At 43.7% G+C, this 13,282-nt stretch overlaps 1 protein-coding gene and 1 long non-coding RNA gene across 6 annotated transcripts in view; one reads left to right on the top strand and one right to left on the bottom strand.

Moving 5' to 3' along the window:
• Papss2 (3'-phosphoadenosine 5'-phosphosulfate synthase 2) overlaps positions 1–13,282 on the bottom strand; it is a 76,489-nt gene that overhangs the window by 62,435 nt on the left and 772 nt on the right. The window contains exon 1 of one of the 5 annotated variants that reach the window (XM_076562293.1): positions 13,200–13,220. The exons of the other annotated variants lie outside the window; for them this stretch is intronic. Within the exon in view, the coding sequence (XP_076418408.1) occupies positions 13,200–13,214 (15 nt within the window). The 5' untranslated portion in view covers positions 13,215–13,220. Of the gene's footprint in view, positions 1–13,199; positions 13,221–13,282 lie in introns of those variants that run through there. 5 annotated transcript variants of the gene reach the window in all.
• Positions 7,541–8,622, top strand: LOC143270951 (uncharacterized). Its single transcript, XR_013048141.1, has 2 exons — positions 7,541–7,712; positions 8,147–8,622. It is a non-coding gene; the product is annotated as an uncharacterized LOC143270951 (long non-coding RNA).

The following is a 13,282-nucleotide window of genomic DNA, read 5'->3' as shown; positions in this document are numbered from 1 at the left end:
ATTTTTTTTTAAGTAAATAAAACTCTCCCTCATATGGCTTATCATGAATTTTAGCAAGTAGAGCAAGGGGTTTTAAAATGCAGACTCAAGATGATGGCCTTCCCAGGGGGTTCTGTGAACCCCTGAAACCACATATAAAGCACATGCATGCCCACATGTTTGAATGCACATTTACACAAACATTTCTATTTTTTGAATCAGGAATTCCTTTGGGAGGTGGGAGTGGTGGCGTGTATCTGTAATCCAGCACTGGGCGGTGCGGACTGAGGCCGGTGTGTCTCTTTGGTTTGAAGCTAGCCTGGGAGATAAAATAAGACCCTCTCAGATAAAATTTAAAAAATGAAAAATAAGTCTTTGTTAGCCTAGGACCCCTTCTTAGAAAAATAAAAGTTTTTAAGTGCATAAAGCACAAAGGATTGCAACAAACAAAAACTGAATTACAATTATCAAAGTACTTTAAGTTCTAGCCCGGTAATAAACGTACTTATTTATCAGCATTCAATGATGAGATCTAGCTGTCTATAGAGAGAGCTATAGCAACAGTCTTAACTCTGTAGTGATAAAGAGCTCAGATATGCTCTAGTATCTGCGACAGCATATAAAAGTGATGTGATGTGCAAACACCTGTGGTTTCTATTGGCAACATGGCTGTAAATACTATCAACATTGCTGCAGTTTGTCTCTGCTTGCAATGTGTTGAATTTCAATTAAAGGTATAAGATACCCAGTTCCTCTTTTAAATCCGAAACTCTGAACTCTCTGGAGTCTAGTGAGGAACCTCCGACCTATGTCATGAGCCCTGTTGAAAAGCCTCCAGGAGGGTGGGGGACTCAGCCATCAGTGCTCAGTAACTCCGTGTACTGGTCTCTGACCCTGCAGATAGCTACAGAACCCTGGGTAGGTCCAAATAAAACCCAGAAAGCAAAGGGCTCTTGGACATAGGACAGCAATGGAAGGCTCTGCGAAGCCCTGTAACTAGAATTCAAAGGCATTTATTGTTATTCATTTTGTACACTTTTAGTGTTCTGCATAATTCCTTAGAAATGCACAGCAAAGTCCATAAATCAGAAAGGAGGAAAAGAAAAGAAAACCAAGCCAGGGCTATAAAACGAAGTGTCACTGAAGTTCACAAACACAGAAAAGTGAAGTAAGCCACAGTTCTGGGCAGCAGTCGGCATGCATCTGAAAGTCACAGAATTCAGTGAAACATTAACCTCTTAATTAAGATCGACCCCACCCCCATGGATCTTTATAGAAATAGTGCTTTGTAAAATGGGCTAGCAAGATGTCTCAGTGGTCAAAGGTGTCCGTCACCAAGCCTAATGACTTGAGTTCGAGTCCCAGGACAGACACAGTGGAAGGAGTGAACTACCACAAGTTGTCCTCTGACCCCCCACATATGGCAAAGAACTGCATGCCCCCCATAAGCAAATGACAATTAAATAAAATAAATGTACTTAAAAAAGACAACCCCACGGATCTTTACAAAGAGAATATTGAAATTAATGAACCTCAACAATACTAGTAGGAAACAGGAAAAAGTCTCACAAAAATTTTGAAGCAGCATGTATCTTTTTTAAAAACAAAACAAAACAATGGCAATATAGCAAGCTCTTCTGCATGGCTGGTAAAGCACAGCTCTGCCCTCAGCTCTCCGAAGGCAGATGCCTCCAGCTGAGCACTAATGGCCTGTAAGGCCTCATCATCAGAACTGAACACAGAACCCCCAGCAGTCCACAGCAGGAGGTAGCAAACTTTTCTCGAGGGCTCCAATAACATATATCCTGAGCTTTGCAGGAATCACAGATTCGGTGACCAACCGCTTGGAGAGCAGCTGTGGCCATCACAAAATGAGCATCCTGTGCACCGACGACGACGACGAGGTTTATTTATGGACATGGACACTTCAATTTCTTACTTGTTTCATATGACATGAATCATGTAGGAAGTCCCTCTTTGATTTTAACTTAAACCTTCTAAAAATAAAGAAACAATGCTTATTTTACCAAAGGAAGCAAGGGACTGGATTTGATCCATATAAAAATACGCACCATTAGGTGAATCGACTCACATGTTTATAACAGTTTGTAACACCCAGTGTTTCTAAAGGAAACAAGGCCATTTCGTGGTTGACTTCACAATGAACTTAAGTACTGGTAAGAAGGGCCCTTCATTAGAAACGCTATTCAGATATCTATCTCCAGCTTCTCTGTGTCTGAGAGGAAGTGTAGGCTTGAAGTTTCCTCCACTATCTGTCGACTGACCGTTTGCTTCATCTTTTTATTTTAGTGTCCTCATCTATGGCAAGTGATCTTGCAGTGAACCCTTTATAGAGAGCTGCGGGGTAACTAACACACTGCATGAATAAAGCTTTGACAAGCATGATGAAATAAAGAATCAAAGATACCCAGAGGAACCCCGCTCTAATACAAGGTGACAATTAGCCTCGTGGAAACACAATACACATCTAACTGAGGCCCCTGAAATGTGTGACTCCCTCTGCACGGAGGACTCAATGGGGGTCACAGTGGCCCCCAAACCTCGCCCTGCTGCTCTTCTGCTGCAGGCTGTGCTGTGTTACCTCTGTTTTTTTTTTTTTTTCAATTGGTTCTATTAATCAGGCTGTGTACACGTCACGGGCTCCTTGAACTACACAAGATTAAAACTCTTTGCTGAGCCAGGGAAATGCCAATGTAACCCCTAGTACATCCCAGAGCAGGCCCAGAGCTTGTTGGCCTTTGGGACCTTGTAACTCATGAATGCTCAACTGTGAAGTACTTACATAATGAACAAGGCAAGGTCTAGAGTTACATGTAAGTTGCAGCAGTTATTTCTAAGTACACTTACTCTTGAGTACATGCATTCACTCCCTAGAACAATAAAGCCTTGTACTATTAAGGTGAAAGTTGGGTTTGAGTCCAAGGACTACTGTTTCTAAACCTAGCCACAGGGCTGTATCCAAGCTAACATTTATTGCCTATTAATGACATTTGCTAGGATCCACATCTTCTAAAGTTTATACAGCTTTCCAAACAGTCCCTCAGGAAAATAATTTTCAATGTGACCCTATCTTTTAAATTACTTCACTTCATTAATGTGCATCCACAAAGACAAAATTAAAACATGTGTTTAAATAACCAAATACTCTCCGTTCTCACAATTATAATATCTTTTCCATTTATCCTATTAACTGGGAGGACTGGGCTTGTTGAAAACAGGGCAAATGAATTGAAGAATGCCAAGTACTCCACAGATTACGGTGAGGAAGAGCTGGGGCACTTTATGGAAAGGCCCTGTTACCTCTCTTCTTCCACTTGGTGAACCCCATCAGATTTACAGTGTGCCGTTCTGAATCCCCAGGGAGTTTACATTATCAATGAGAATTAATAACACAAGGGGTGCTCACAGCACTTTGTTTCAACACTGAGGAAAAAAATGAAAGAATAGAGGTGTGTATGGGGACCCACGTTTCCTCATTCATTTAATGTGGCTATACTGAGATGATGCATCCTTCCGGTAGACTTTCATGTTCCATTGTGAAGTCATGGGCAGTGAAAGTCCCTGTTTACACAGTGACCACTATCCCTTTTGTTTAAACAGTACAATTCTTCTCCAGTAAAAACTCCAGTTTTAGTCCCCGCGATGTACCCAGCCACTTCTCTCCTCCATAACAAACATGGACTCCAGGCTCTGACACAGGGGGCGGCAAGGGGTGGGAACCCAGACCTTCTTAGCACCCACCTGTGATACCGATGCAGCATTGACAAAACACTTAACTTCCCTGTACTATGCTAGAAGCAAGCGATTCCCCCAAATTTCTCTTGCAAACATTACATCAGAAGCCTTTTACAACCCCATGACTTCAAGTAACTCTTCACCATTTCCTGGTGAAATGGAAATAGATCTGGTGGCCCAAACTCTCAAGCCTTGCATTCCAGTGAGTCAAATTTTTATTGTAAAAAATCCACTGGTGGTCTAGTTTCTAGTTTCCTTATATCATCTATAAATTACTCTTGGCTCACATATTGCCAGCTTTCATGGAAACAAACCATTCTGTCCATATCCACTGAATACTAGCAAAGTAGTAAGGCTAAGCCATAAAAGTTACTGCCCGTGAAGGAAAAGGCATTCACTCTGTCACCCTGAGAAAGGAGATGTGTCTGATCGTGGGAACAGAATATATCCACTCATTTATACCGATTGCTCATTTACATTTTAAAAAAGTGCTGAGGGATGCCTCTAATTCGAATTCATTATTATTGTCTTGAGATATTAGTGGTAGAGAGCTGCCAAATAATTGTGCAAATGAAGTGGTAACATATCATGAGTTATCTGAGCCAACTGGGCTTGCTACTTGGCTTTAAGCCTCTCTCCCTCTGTGACATCAACAACTTAATTAGGGAGAAGCCAGCAGGCCTTCAGCTGCTTCTGTGAGTGACTCTTAAAGTCTCACTTCAGCTGAATAAGCTCCCTCCGGACTGTTGGTCATACACTTGCTGGTGACTTAGTAAGGACTGAACGAGCTAATGTGTAGGATACCCCAGTATTCACGCCAGGTAAATAAGTACTCAGTAAACACTGGTTAAAAAAAAAATAGATCACAGCAGAGGAGAATTTTGTATTGTAACAAAACATGTTCTAAAAAGTGAAACTCCAGATAAACATGCAGATTCCACGGTTAGGACTTTACCAGCCAGGTTTTATTTGCATGGCTCATTTAAACCCAGGGATGAATATGAATGTTTTTCTTATTTTCCAGTAACCACTCAAAACACTGTGGTAATAGGGACCCAGTGGACTGAGAGCTGTAATTACTGATACAAATGAGGGGGAAAATACTCTTTGGGGATTCAGTGAGCTAAGCAGATGTGCTCAGGGGCCTTGTGACCACTGCCATCAACTTCCTGATGCTTCACGGACTTGGGAAACAACAGCCGTGGATGGATGAACAGATAACACTCCTCTGAGGTTTGAGCATGTAACTGAACCCAGTTCAGCTTTTGCCTAGTATGATTTTATCTGTATTGCCCATGGGGCAATTCTCTCTCCCTCCACTGGTCCCCCTCCTTCAGTCTCTGACAGGGTCCCAAGTATCCCAGGCTGGCCTCTTGCTGAGGATGACCTTGAGCTTTCCATCCTCCTGCCTCCACTCCTGAGAGCTGTGATTGCAAGCTTTTTAGCACCAAGCCTTGTTTGGCAGCACTGACTGGGACCTAAAGGAGAGTTTCCTAAAGCTCAGCAAGCGCTCCAGCAACTGAATTTCACCGCCAGCCCCGAGAGCATTTGTTTTTAGATTAAAAAAAACAAAAAAACAAAAAACAACTCAATGATTTGGGAGGGTTCAAGGAAGAGTGAAAACACTTTCCTAAAGACAAACTGGCTGGAATATTTTGGAAGTGCCAAACTACATCTTTCAAAAACTGCTCTTGGGTCTGTGTTTCTATCTCCAGAAGATTAGAATGAAGTGCTAAGCTTGAGTTGGGACTGTGGTGTGACTCACTGACTGATAAACCAATTAGGAGGTAATTGTTATTTATATAAAAAAAAATTCTTGGGGAATAGAAGTCAAGCTGCAGGGAAATCGTAGGGCCATTTTCAAAGGATATACAATAGAAAGAAAAGTGCTAGGTATAAACTGTGGAGTCAGGACTGCAGTCTAACAGGGGTGTCACCAAGATGGCTCCAGCACCCAGCAAAGCTTTCCATTGCTGTTTATCAGCTGTAGTAAAGGCATTAGAGGCGTGGGTTCTTAATTTTCTGCAATTACTATTCCTTGAAAACACACACACACACACACACACACACACACACACACAAACAAACACACAAACGCGCACGTACACTTAGAGTAGAGATAGCTTAAGTTTTTTTTTTTAGAAGCACAGTCTGAGCAGATTAGTGAGCTTCTGTCTCAAAAGATGAGAAAAGAGAGTTGGTGATAAAACTTAGTAGTGGGATTTTTGTTTCCTTACCCTGCACAAGGCACTGGAATCAACCCTCAATGTCACACATGTTAAAATTAACTTAGTAGAAGAAAGGGTTAAATATATAAAGAAAGTCAGTTGGAAATTTTATTGCTTTTGGTTCAAGGCCACTGCAAGACTCATGAGGCAGAAGGCTTATAGGACATAAAGATTGTGGGTGGGTAGGGTACAGGCACCTCATTTAGAAAAAAAGGAAATGCTGTGTTTAAAGTAGACTTAAGCCGTTTGAATGGACTAAAATCTATAAATAAGGAATGTAGAGCCTCAGTAGCCAGACTCCACTGTGGCAAGTGGAGTGCCTGACTTAGGCATTCAATACATATTTGCCTAGTCAGCAGACAAACACATAAATGAGGACCTTGACAGGAACTTAAAAGGACAGGATATAGACCTTGGGAGAAGAGGGGGATCCATATACAGAGGACTCTTCAGCAGGGAACTTGAAAGGCTATTCAGGCTTTCAAAAGCTAGATGCCATATGAAAATAAAGAAAATCACTATTTTTCTCCCTTTTTTTTTTTTTTTTTTTTTGTTTTTCGAGACAGGGTTTCTCTGTGTAGCTTTGCTCTTTTCCTGGAACTCACTTGGTAGACCAGGCTGGCCTTGAACTCACAGAGATCCGCCTGGCTCTGCCTCCCGAGTGCTGGGATTAAAGGCGTGCGCCACCACCGCCCGGCTTTTTCTCCCTTTCTAAAAAACATTATTTTGATGTGTGTGTGTGTGTGCGTGTGCGTGTGTGTGTGTGTGTGTGTGTGTGTGTGTGTGTGTGAGACATGAGCATAGTTGTCCATGGAGCAGAAGGCATTGGGTGCCGTGGAGCTGAAGTTACAGGCTGTTGTGAGGCACCTGACATGGCTGCTGGGAACAGAAACTGGGTCTTCTGGAAGAGCAGCAAGAATTTCTAACAGCTGAGCCACTGCATCTCCAGCCCCTTCAGTAACTATGTCGATCAGGCTGGCCTTAAACTTACAGCAATCCACCTGCCTCTGCCTCTGCCTGCATAGTGCTGGGATTAAAAGTGTGCACCAACATGGCAGGCAAAATCAAGATATTAATAATGAAATATGTAAATCAGATATTAACTAGTTAATTAAAGCTAGTGCTAATCCCGCATAAAAATTAACATTATGGATGAAGCAGCATTTAGATAACTATTTTAGGAATGTTTTATAGCAGACTATAGGCTATATATTTTTATTACCAACATTAATATTTGTACTAGACAGATTGCGTTTGTTATGTTTAGACTATAGTTGCACTTTCACAGTGCTGGTTATTGGAAACCAACTTCAGCAGTAAACTTTACAAACACCGGAAGAGTTGCCGCAGCCACCAGGACACACTACATACACCAGGCATCGTCAGGGGCTAGCTACATATCTTGCACTTTTGCAGGGAAAGAGAAGAAAATTTTTTATTGGGTACCTATTTATCCTAAATTGGGGAAAGTAGTGATTATGAAGCAAGATTATGAAGGAAGAGCAAATGTAGTGGGTAGCCATTCCAGCTTTGACCTGGAAGTTCCAATCCCCATTGAGGCTTCGGTAATGGTCACGCCTACAAGGCGGGGCCAAGAGAGGACCCTGAAGACCCGAGATCCGGATGTGCTGTCTCTCTTGGTTCCTGGACCCTGGATGCTAGAGGTAGACAGAGCAGAATTCTCCAGAGAACACTGCTGGACTGTGCCACACCTTTCCCAGACCCTGCAACCTACCTGTCCCTTCAGTTGTAAGTTATCCCACAAAGTAAACCTCCCTTTTAACTACAGTGGAGTGGCCCTAATAATTTCACCAATAAGCAAATTTGTAACAAAACCCAGGCTTATGACAAACCAGGCAGCCCTCTGGGAAGGTTTTGTTTAATCATTATTAGGAGAGAGGCAAAGGGCGCTTGAGGACCAGGTGCCTCGGGGAGGGAGCGGAGCTGGTCTCCTCTGCCAGGCTAAGCGGAGAGGGAGACCGTGGAGCTTCACGGATGCTGAAGGGTTAGGGCATTGCAGTGTTTCTGATCTCACAGGGAAGAGTCCTAGCTGAACCTCAGCAGTCCCTAGTGCTCCTCAAAGTCCCAGCATGGCCCCAACGGAGCAGAAACTGCCACCCGCACTCCTGAGCATGGTGTGGAAATGTCAAGGAACTTACCCAGCTCTGCCTGTTTTTCCCTAGAGTCCCAGGGCTGCACCGGAACCGGACAACAATGTTACAGGCTTGGAGAGGAGAGGTGTTGAAGCTGAAGGGGCCTTTCTCAGATGAGAAACAGATCAACACAGAGGGTATGTCAGGGCATCCTCATCTCTAAGGATAAAGACCACCAAGACTTGATGGGCAGCCCCTACCTCCAGGAGGAAAGAGAATTCAGTTTCCAATTTCTGACCACGGAGCTGACTCAAGTTCTCTTGGTCACGGAGCACTCCCTTTTAAGAATGGCACAGGGGTGCTGGGAAAATGACTCATTGGTTAAGAGTACTTGCTGCTCTTGCAGAGGACCAGAGGTTGGTTCCCAACACTCACATCATGAAGCTCACCACTGCCTGTAACTCCAGTTCCAGGGACCCTGACATTCTTTTCTGGACTGCACATCCATGTGGCACATGCTCACACAGGGACACTCATATACACAGAAATAAAAATAAAATCAACCTTTTGCTTGTCTTAAGACTGACACAGGTATGGTCAGATTCATGCAGGACATGACGTGTTAGTGATAATAGGAGCTGAGAAGAGCCCGCAGGGGCTTGGGTCTCCAGCAGGGATGAGTTAGCTGTCAGGTTTCAAACCTGGGGCAAATGGCTGAGGTGCCTATTCAACGTGTCAAAGCAGATGCTGACTTGCCAGGTTCTTCCCGCATCCCTCAGCCCTACCTGTAACAGGGTCTTCCTGGCTGGCACCCGGCTCCCCACCTCTCCAGCCGAGGGGCTGCTCTTCCCTATGTAACCCAACCGTTTTGGTTACCCACTTTTTGTACCTTGGGCCTCCTGGCTGCCCTGGTTTGCCTCTCTCTCCTCTCTCACCCCTCCTCACATGGCCCAGTTCAGTCTGGTCATGTTCACTCTGGACTCTCCCAAATGTCCTTGCCTCTGACTACACTCTCCCACATATCTACATTTCTCCTCCATCATGCCTAGGAGCAGCCATGTTCCTTTCATGTTTCCTTTCCTCTGTAATTTTTTCATTCATTAGCCTTCTACAGATAATAACTAAAAGCGCTTGTTATAGTGCAAAACACTCTAATTAAAAACAGCGTATAGCTATGGAATGGAAAGAAACTATCAGGCTGAAATTTGGAACAAAATGAGAACCCAAAGAGCAAGTGTGTGGGCACTTTTTTCCTTATGGGGCATATTTGCTGGTGGGAACATATTTGCACTAATTGCAGCAGCCTCGTTAGTAGAAATAGAACAGAAATCAAAGTGGAGAGCACACACACGAGATCCTTTTCCTATTGTGCAGGGCCCTGAAAATAAGGGCGAACCAGAACAAGGCCACCTTCTAGTCCTGGTGTATGAAGGGCGTGTGAGGGTGGGTGAAACTTCCTGAAAAGGCTGCATCCACACGGTACGTTTTAGGGACAAACTCAAATTCCTACCACTTGGGTGGTACTTAAAACAGGGTGAGGTTAAGTCCTAAGGATCGCACACCTGGAGTGAAGCCAGGATAAAAATCAAGGCCTTCCTGGAAAAGGCCACTCAGCCTCAAAGTATCCCAGTAAATAATTCTTAGGGGGCAATAATGACAAATCCCTAGTCAAAAATAAGCAAACACACAAGAACTAAGAGGGTCAAGTATGGCATCTACTAAATGGGCACATTTTAAGTCGAGGCCCTGATGAACTCTGTAGCTGTGAGTCCAGTCATTCATTCTGCACGTCTCGGGCACTTCCTCTGGGCCAGGCAGTGCAGCAGGTGCTGAGCACACATGCTTTTTCCGCTGTCACCTGAACAAGTGGCCTCAGCACTCAGTGTCTGCTGCCCTGCCATCCTGTTGAAGCTTATTTACCTTTCCTTCCTGGGGTCTCTAAAGAGTTCCAATCACAGTCTAATGAGTGCCCTCACTGTTTAATAGCAGATTTTGAAATACGCAGCTGTCTCTCCAGACTGAAGTTGACATCACTGATTCCTTTCTCCGAATCTCATTCCCTGAAGGTTCCATGGTTGAGCTAAGCCTAATTATTCCTGAAGAAAACCATGGAACCACGCATATTAGCAGGAAGGTGATAAAAGACAAAGATAGCTATCTCAGAGACATAAACCTCAAGGGTAAATATCTCTAACTTTGTGAAGGCCCAAAGAGGTGACTTATTATGGGGAGTCATAGCATGAACTGGAAAACATTGATTTTTAAGGTACATCTGGAAATAGTCAAAGGCATAGGAAGGGTGGAGGAAAGTTAGACCAATATTTAGTTATACGTGGACTGCTTGTCTTCACCAATGTGCTAGCAAAAGTATCAGTAGTACAAATTTGGATTACCGAGGTGTGTTTGTCTACCCAGTTTTTCATGGGGAGTATTCAAACTGTCTCCTCCATAATTCTGCATTTGTTTTCTCTTATTAAACATTCTAGCAGTTGTCATTTACTCAGCCTCCAGTAACCCATGCTTTCTTAGTTATGCCAAACGACAACAGTACAGTGCAATAATAACAAAGATAGGAGTCAGTCACGAAGGTGGCACAGGCCAGTAATCCCAGCATTCAGGAAGTGGAGCTGAGAGGATTGTGAGTTTGAGACCAGCCCGGGCTACACAATAAGATGGAGTCTCAAATGGTAAGAATAATTAAGTCGCTCTTATCCCATTTTACACATGAGAAGACAATAGTCGAGAAGGTCACTTCCCCAGGCAGGTGCAGAGGAGCGTTGAGTATTAGTTTTACCGGTTCAACAGACCTGAAGTTAAACTGTGCTCTGCCCACATTTCTCCTCTCCTGAGGATGAGGCTCAGTAACTTTCCAAGGTGGGGGTGCTGTGGGGATAAGAGGAAGCCTAGCTCATCGGAGCACACAGCTCTAGCAAGGACCAGCCATTCCCTCCACCCGGAGATGCTTCTTCTACACATTCTTGTCTTGACTTAGGCAGTGTCTTCAACTGGTTTTAAAAGTAGCTACTTCCAAGAAAATAAAGTACCACTTTTAGAATAATGAAAATGTGATCATTGCTAGAGCCACCGAGAGCCCTCAGGGTTTTAGTGTCCCTTCCAAGCATTCCCAACACCAACTTGTTCACCCTTTAGAAGGCATCGTAATAGCGCAGTCTTAATTTTGAGTTGGCTGTCTCCGGAACATCGTAATGTAATCTCTGGGTCTTGAAAACTGCCAACTCAGGAAACAGTGCAAGAAGAGAGACCCAGCTTTGCTTTCCCTTCTTTGCTGGCCTCTCAGACAGCCTGCCTTTCCTTCCCCAGGTATCTGTGTGCATAGGGGAGAGGGCAGAAGGTTAGCAATGACTAGAGTTAGGTCAAGGGTAGAAGAGAGATGTGACTGACCGCTGTTTTTTGCTTCTCCAGGGTAAAGATGGCTAACACAGAAGGGGCGTACTACTTTTCTTTATTAAAAGAACATTGATTTTTTTCCCTAGAACTTATGAATCATCTTCATGCAATCTTTCATTTAGTCTTTGTCATTTACTGGTCCTAGAATGGTGTAATATAAAAGTCTATATTCACTCAGTAAATAGATAGAAACCTTGAAGAAAAGAAATTTTGCTGTTGACAAAAATGTGCTAATGCAATATTCAGGTTATGTTGTTACAACCTTACTAGTCATCAGCCCATGCCTTCCACCCAGGTTTCCACACTCACTGCCATCAGACACACAGAAGGGGACACACACGCATCTGAAGTTATGGGGATGGCTGCTATATGAATCGACTGACTGTCCTCTACTGACCAGGCAGAAGGCAACATAAAGGTCTCTTCAAGTCCAAGATAGAAAGCCCTTACCTAGGCTGCCTTCTGGGACAGCAAGACCAGCTTCTTAAGTAACTCATGAGTTCATGTGTGCGGAAAAGTTTGTTTTGTTCTGTAGGGTGTCAAGACCCATTTTGAGTTAACACTGACAGTTTGAGTGATTTTACATGCACTCACAGCCAGCCTGTTACAGGACTAACAATAAGTCCCTGGCCCTTCTTTGGGAACTTGGGATGGTTGTTGGAAAATAATTGTTAGGCTAAGGAAAAGTTAGGAAGTTCTGCTCTTAGGGTATTAAGTGATCACTGCCCTAGAATGAAGAAGGAAGACGAGGAGAAAGGGAGGAGGAGGAGGAGGAGGAGGAGAAACAACAGCAGAAAATAAACTAAAAGTTTCAAATTTTGTAAACACAAAAACCAAACGCTGGTTCTGAGATTCTCACTGGTAACTGGAGCCTCTGGGATGGACCTTTAAGGCCCTGCCCTCAGCCCTGTACTTCACAGACTCCCTCTAACTAGAGACATGAAAAGGAGAATTCACTTTCTGACTGATGCTTCACAAAGCTCCCTCCAGGAACTGGAAATTCTTAATGCAAGTGAGGAGGTGAGACTAAAATGCTACCAACATTAAAAAAATGGTGCCTACAGTAGAAAACACCACCTAACACCTAATAGAACTTGATCAAATGATATAGGAGTACAAGTGATAGTCATAAAACTCATTACATATGTTACTGGGGGTCCTTTGAAGTTACCCATCAGAGGCATCTGGACTCCAAGTGTTGTCCCATCACATAGTGACACCACCTTCCTCCTGGACACTGCTGCTGATCAAGAGTGACCCCCTCCTCCCAGGACACAGGATACCCATATTTTCCGATGGTCACACCTCCAGTTCCAGGATGACTCCTCCACTCTTTCCTTGTGGCTTCTCCAGCCCTCAGCAACACTGTATTCCTCAAAGTACACCAACAAGTAGCAGATGATAACAAACATTTATTGAGCACCTACTATGTGCCAAGAATATGTTTAATTCTTTGAGAGGTCTTCCCATTTACTCACCGCCACAATCATTTGAGGCACGCAATGGTGGTGGTTAGGGGCCAGTGTTCAGCAGCCGGTTAGCTGGGTGGGATTTTTATTTAAGGCTCGTAGACCACATCTGAGGTGACCCAAATACTGTCTGTGAGCTTCCTTCTAACGCAGAGCCTATGATTACTACTGTTTTCCCTCCACCTTTATTGGGACATAGTGTCATTTTTAAGAATGCAAATTTTATAAGAGCCAGAGTTGTTATGGGGAAAGAAACTTAAACATACCTTCATCTTTCCCATTGAAAGCGGGGACTGCCCAGACTCGCTGTGGAGAAAACTGCAGCCTCTGGAAACCCTCCCCTTATCTT

The sequence above is a fragment of the Peromyscus maniculatus genome, chromosome 1, assembly GCF_049852395.1.
Source record: "Peromyscus maniculatus bairdii isolate BWxNUB_F1_BW_parent chromosome 1, HU_Pman_BW_mat_3.1, whole genome shotgun sequence".
In the NCBI taxonomy this organism is placed as follows: domain Eukaryota; kingdom Metazoa; phylum Chordata; class Mammalia; order Rodentia; family Cricetidae; genus Peromyscus; species Peromyscus maniculatus.
The sequence above is the reverse complement of the archived record's forward strand: the minus strand, read 5'-3'. Positions and strand labels throughout refer to the sequence as shown.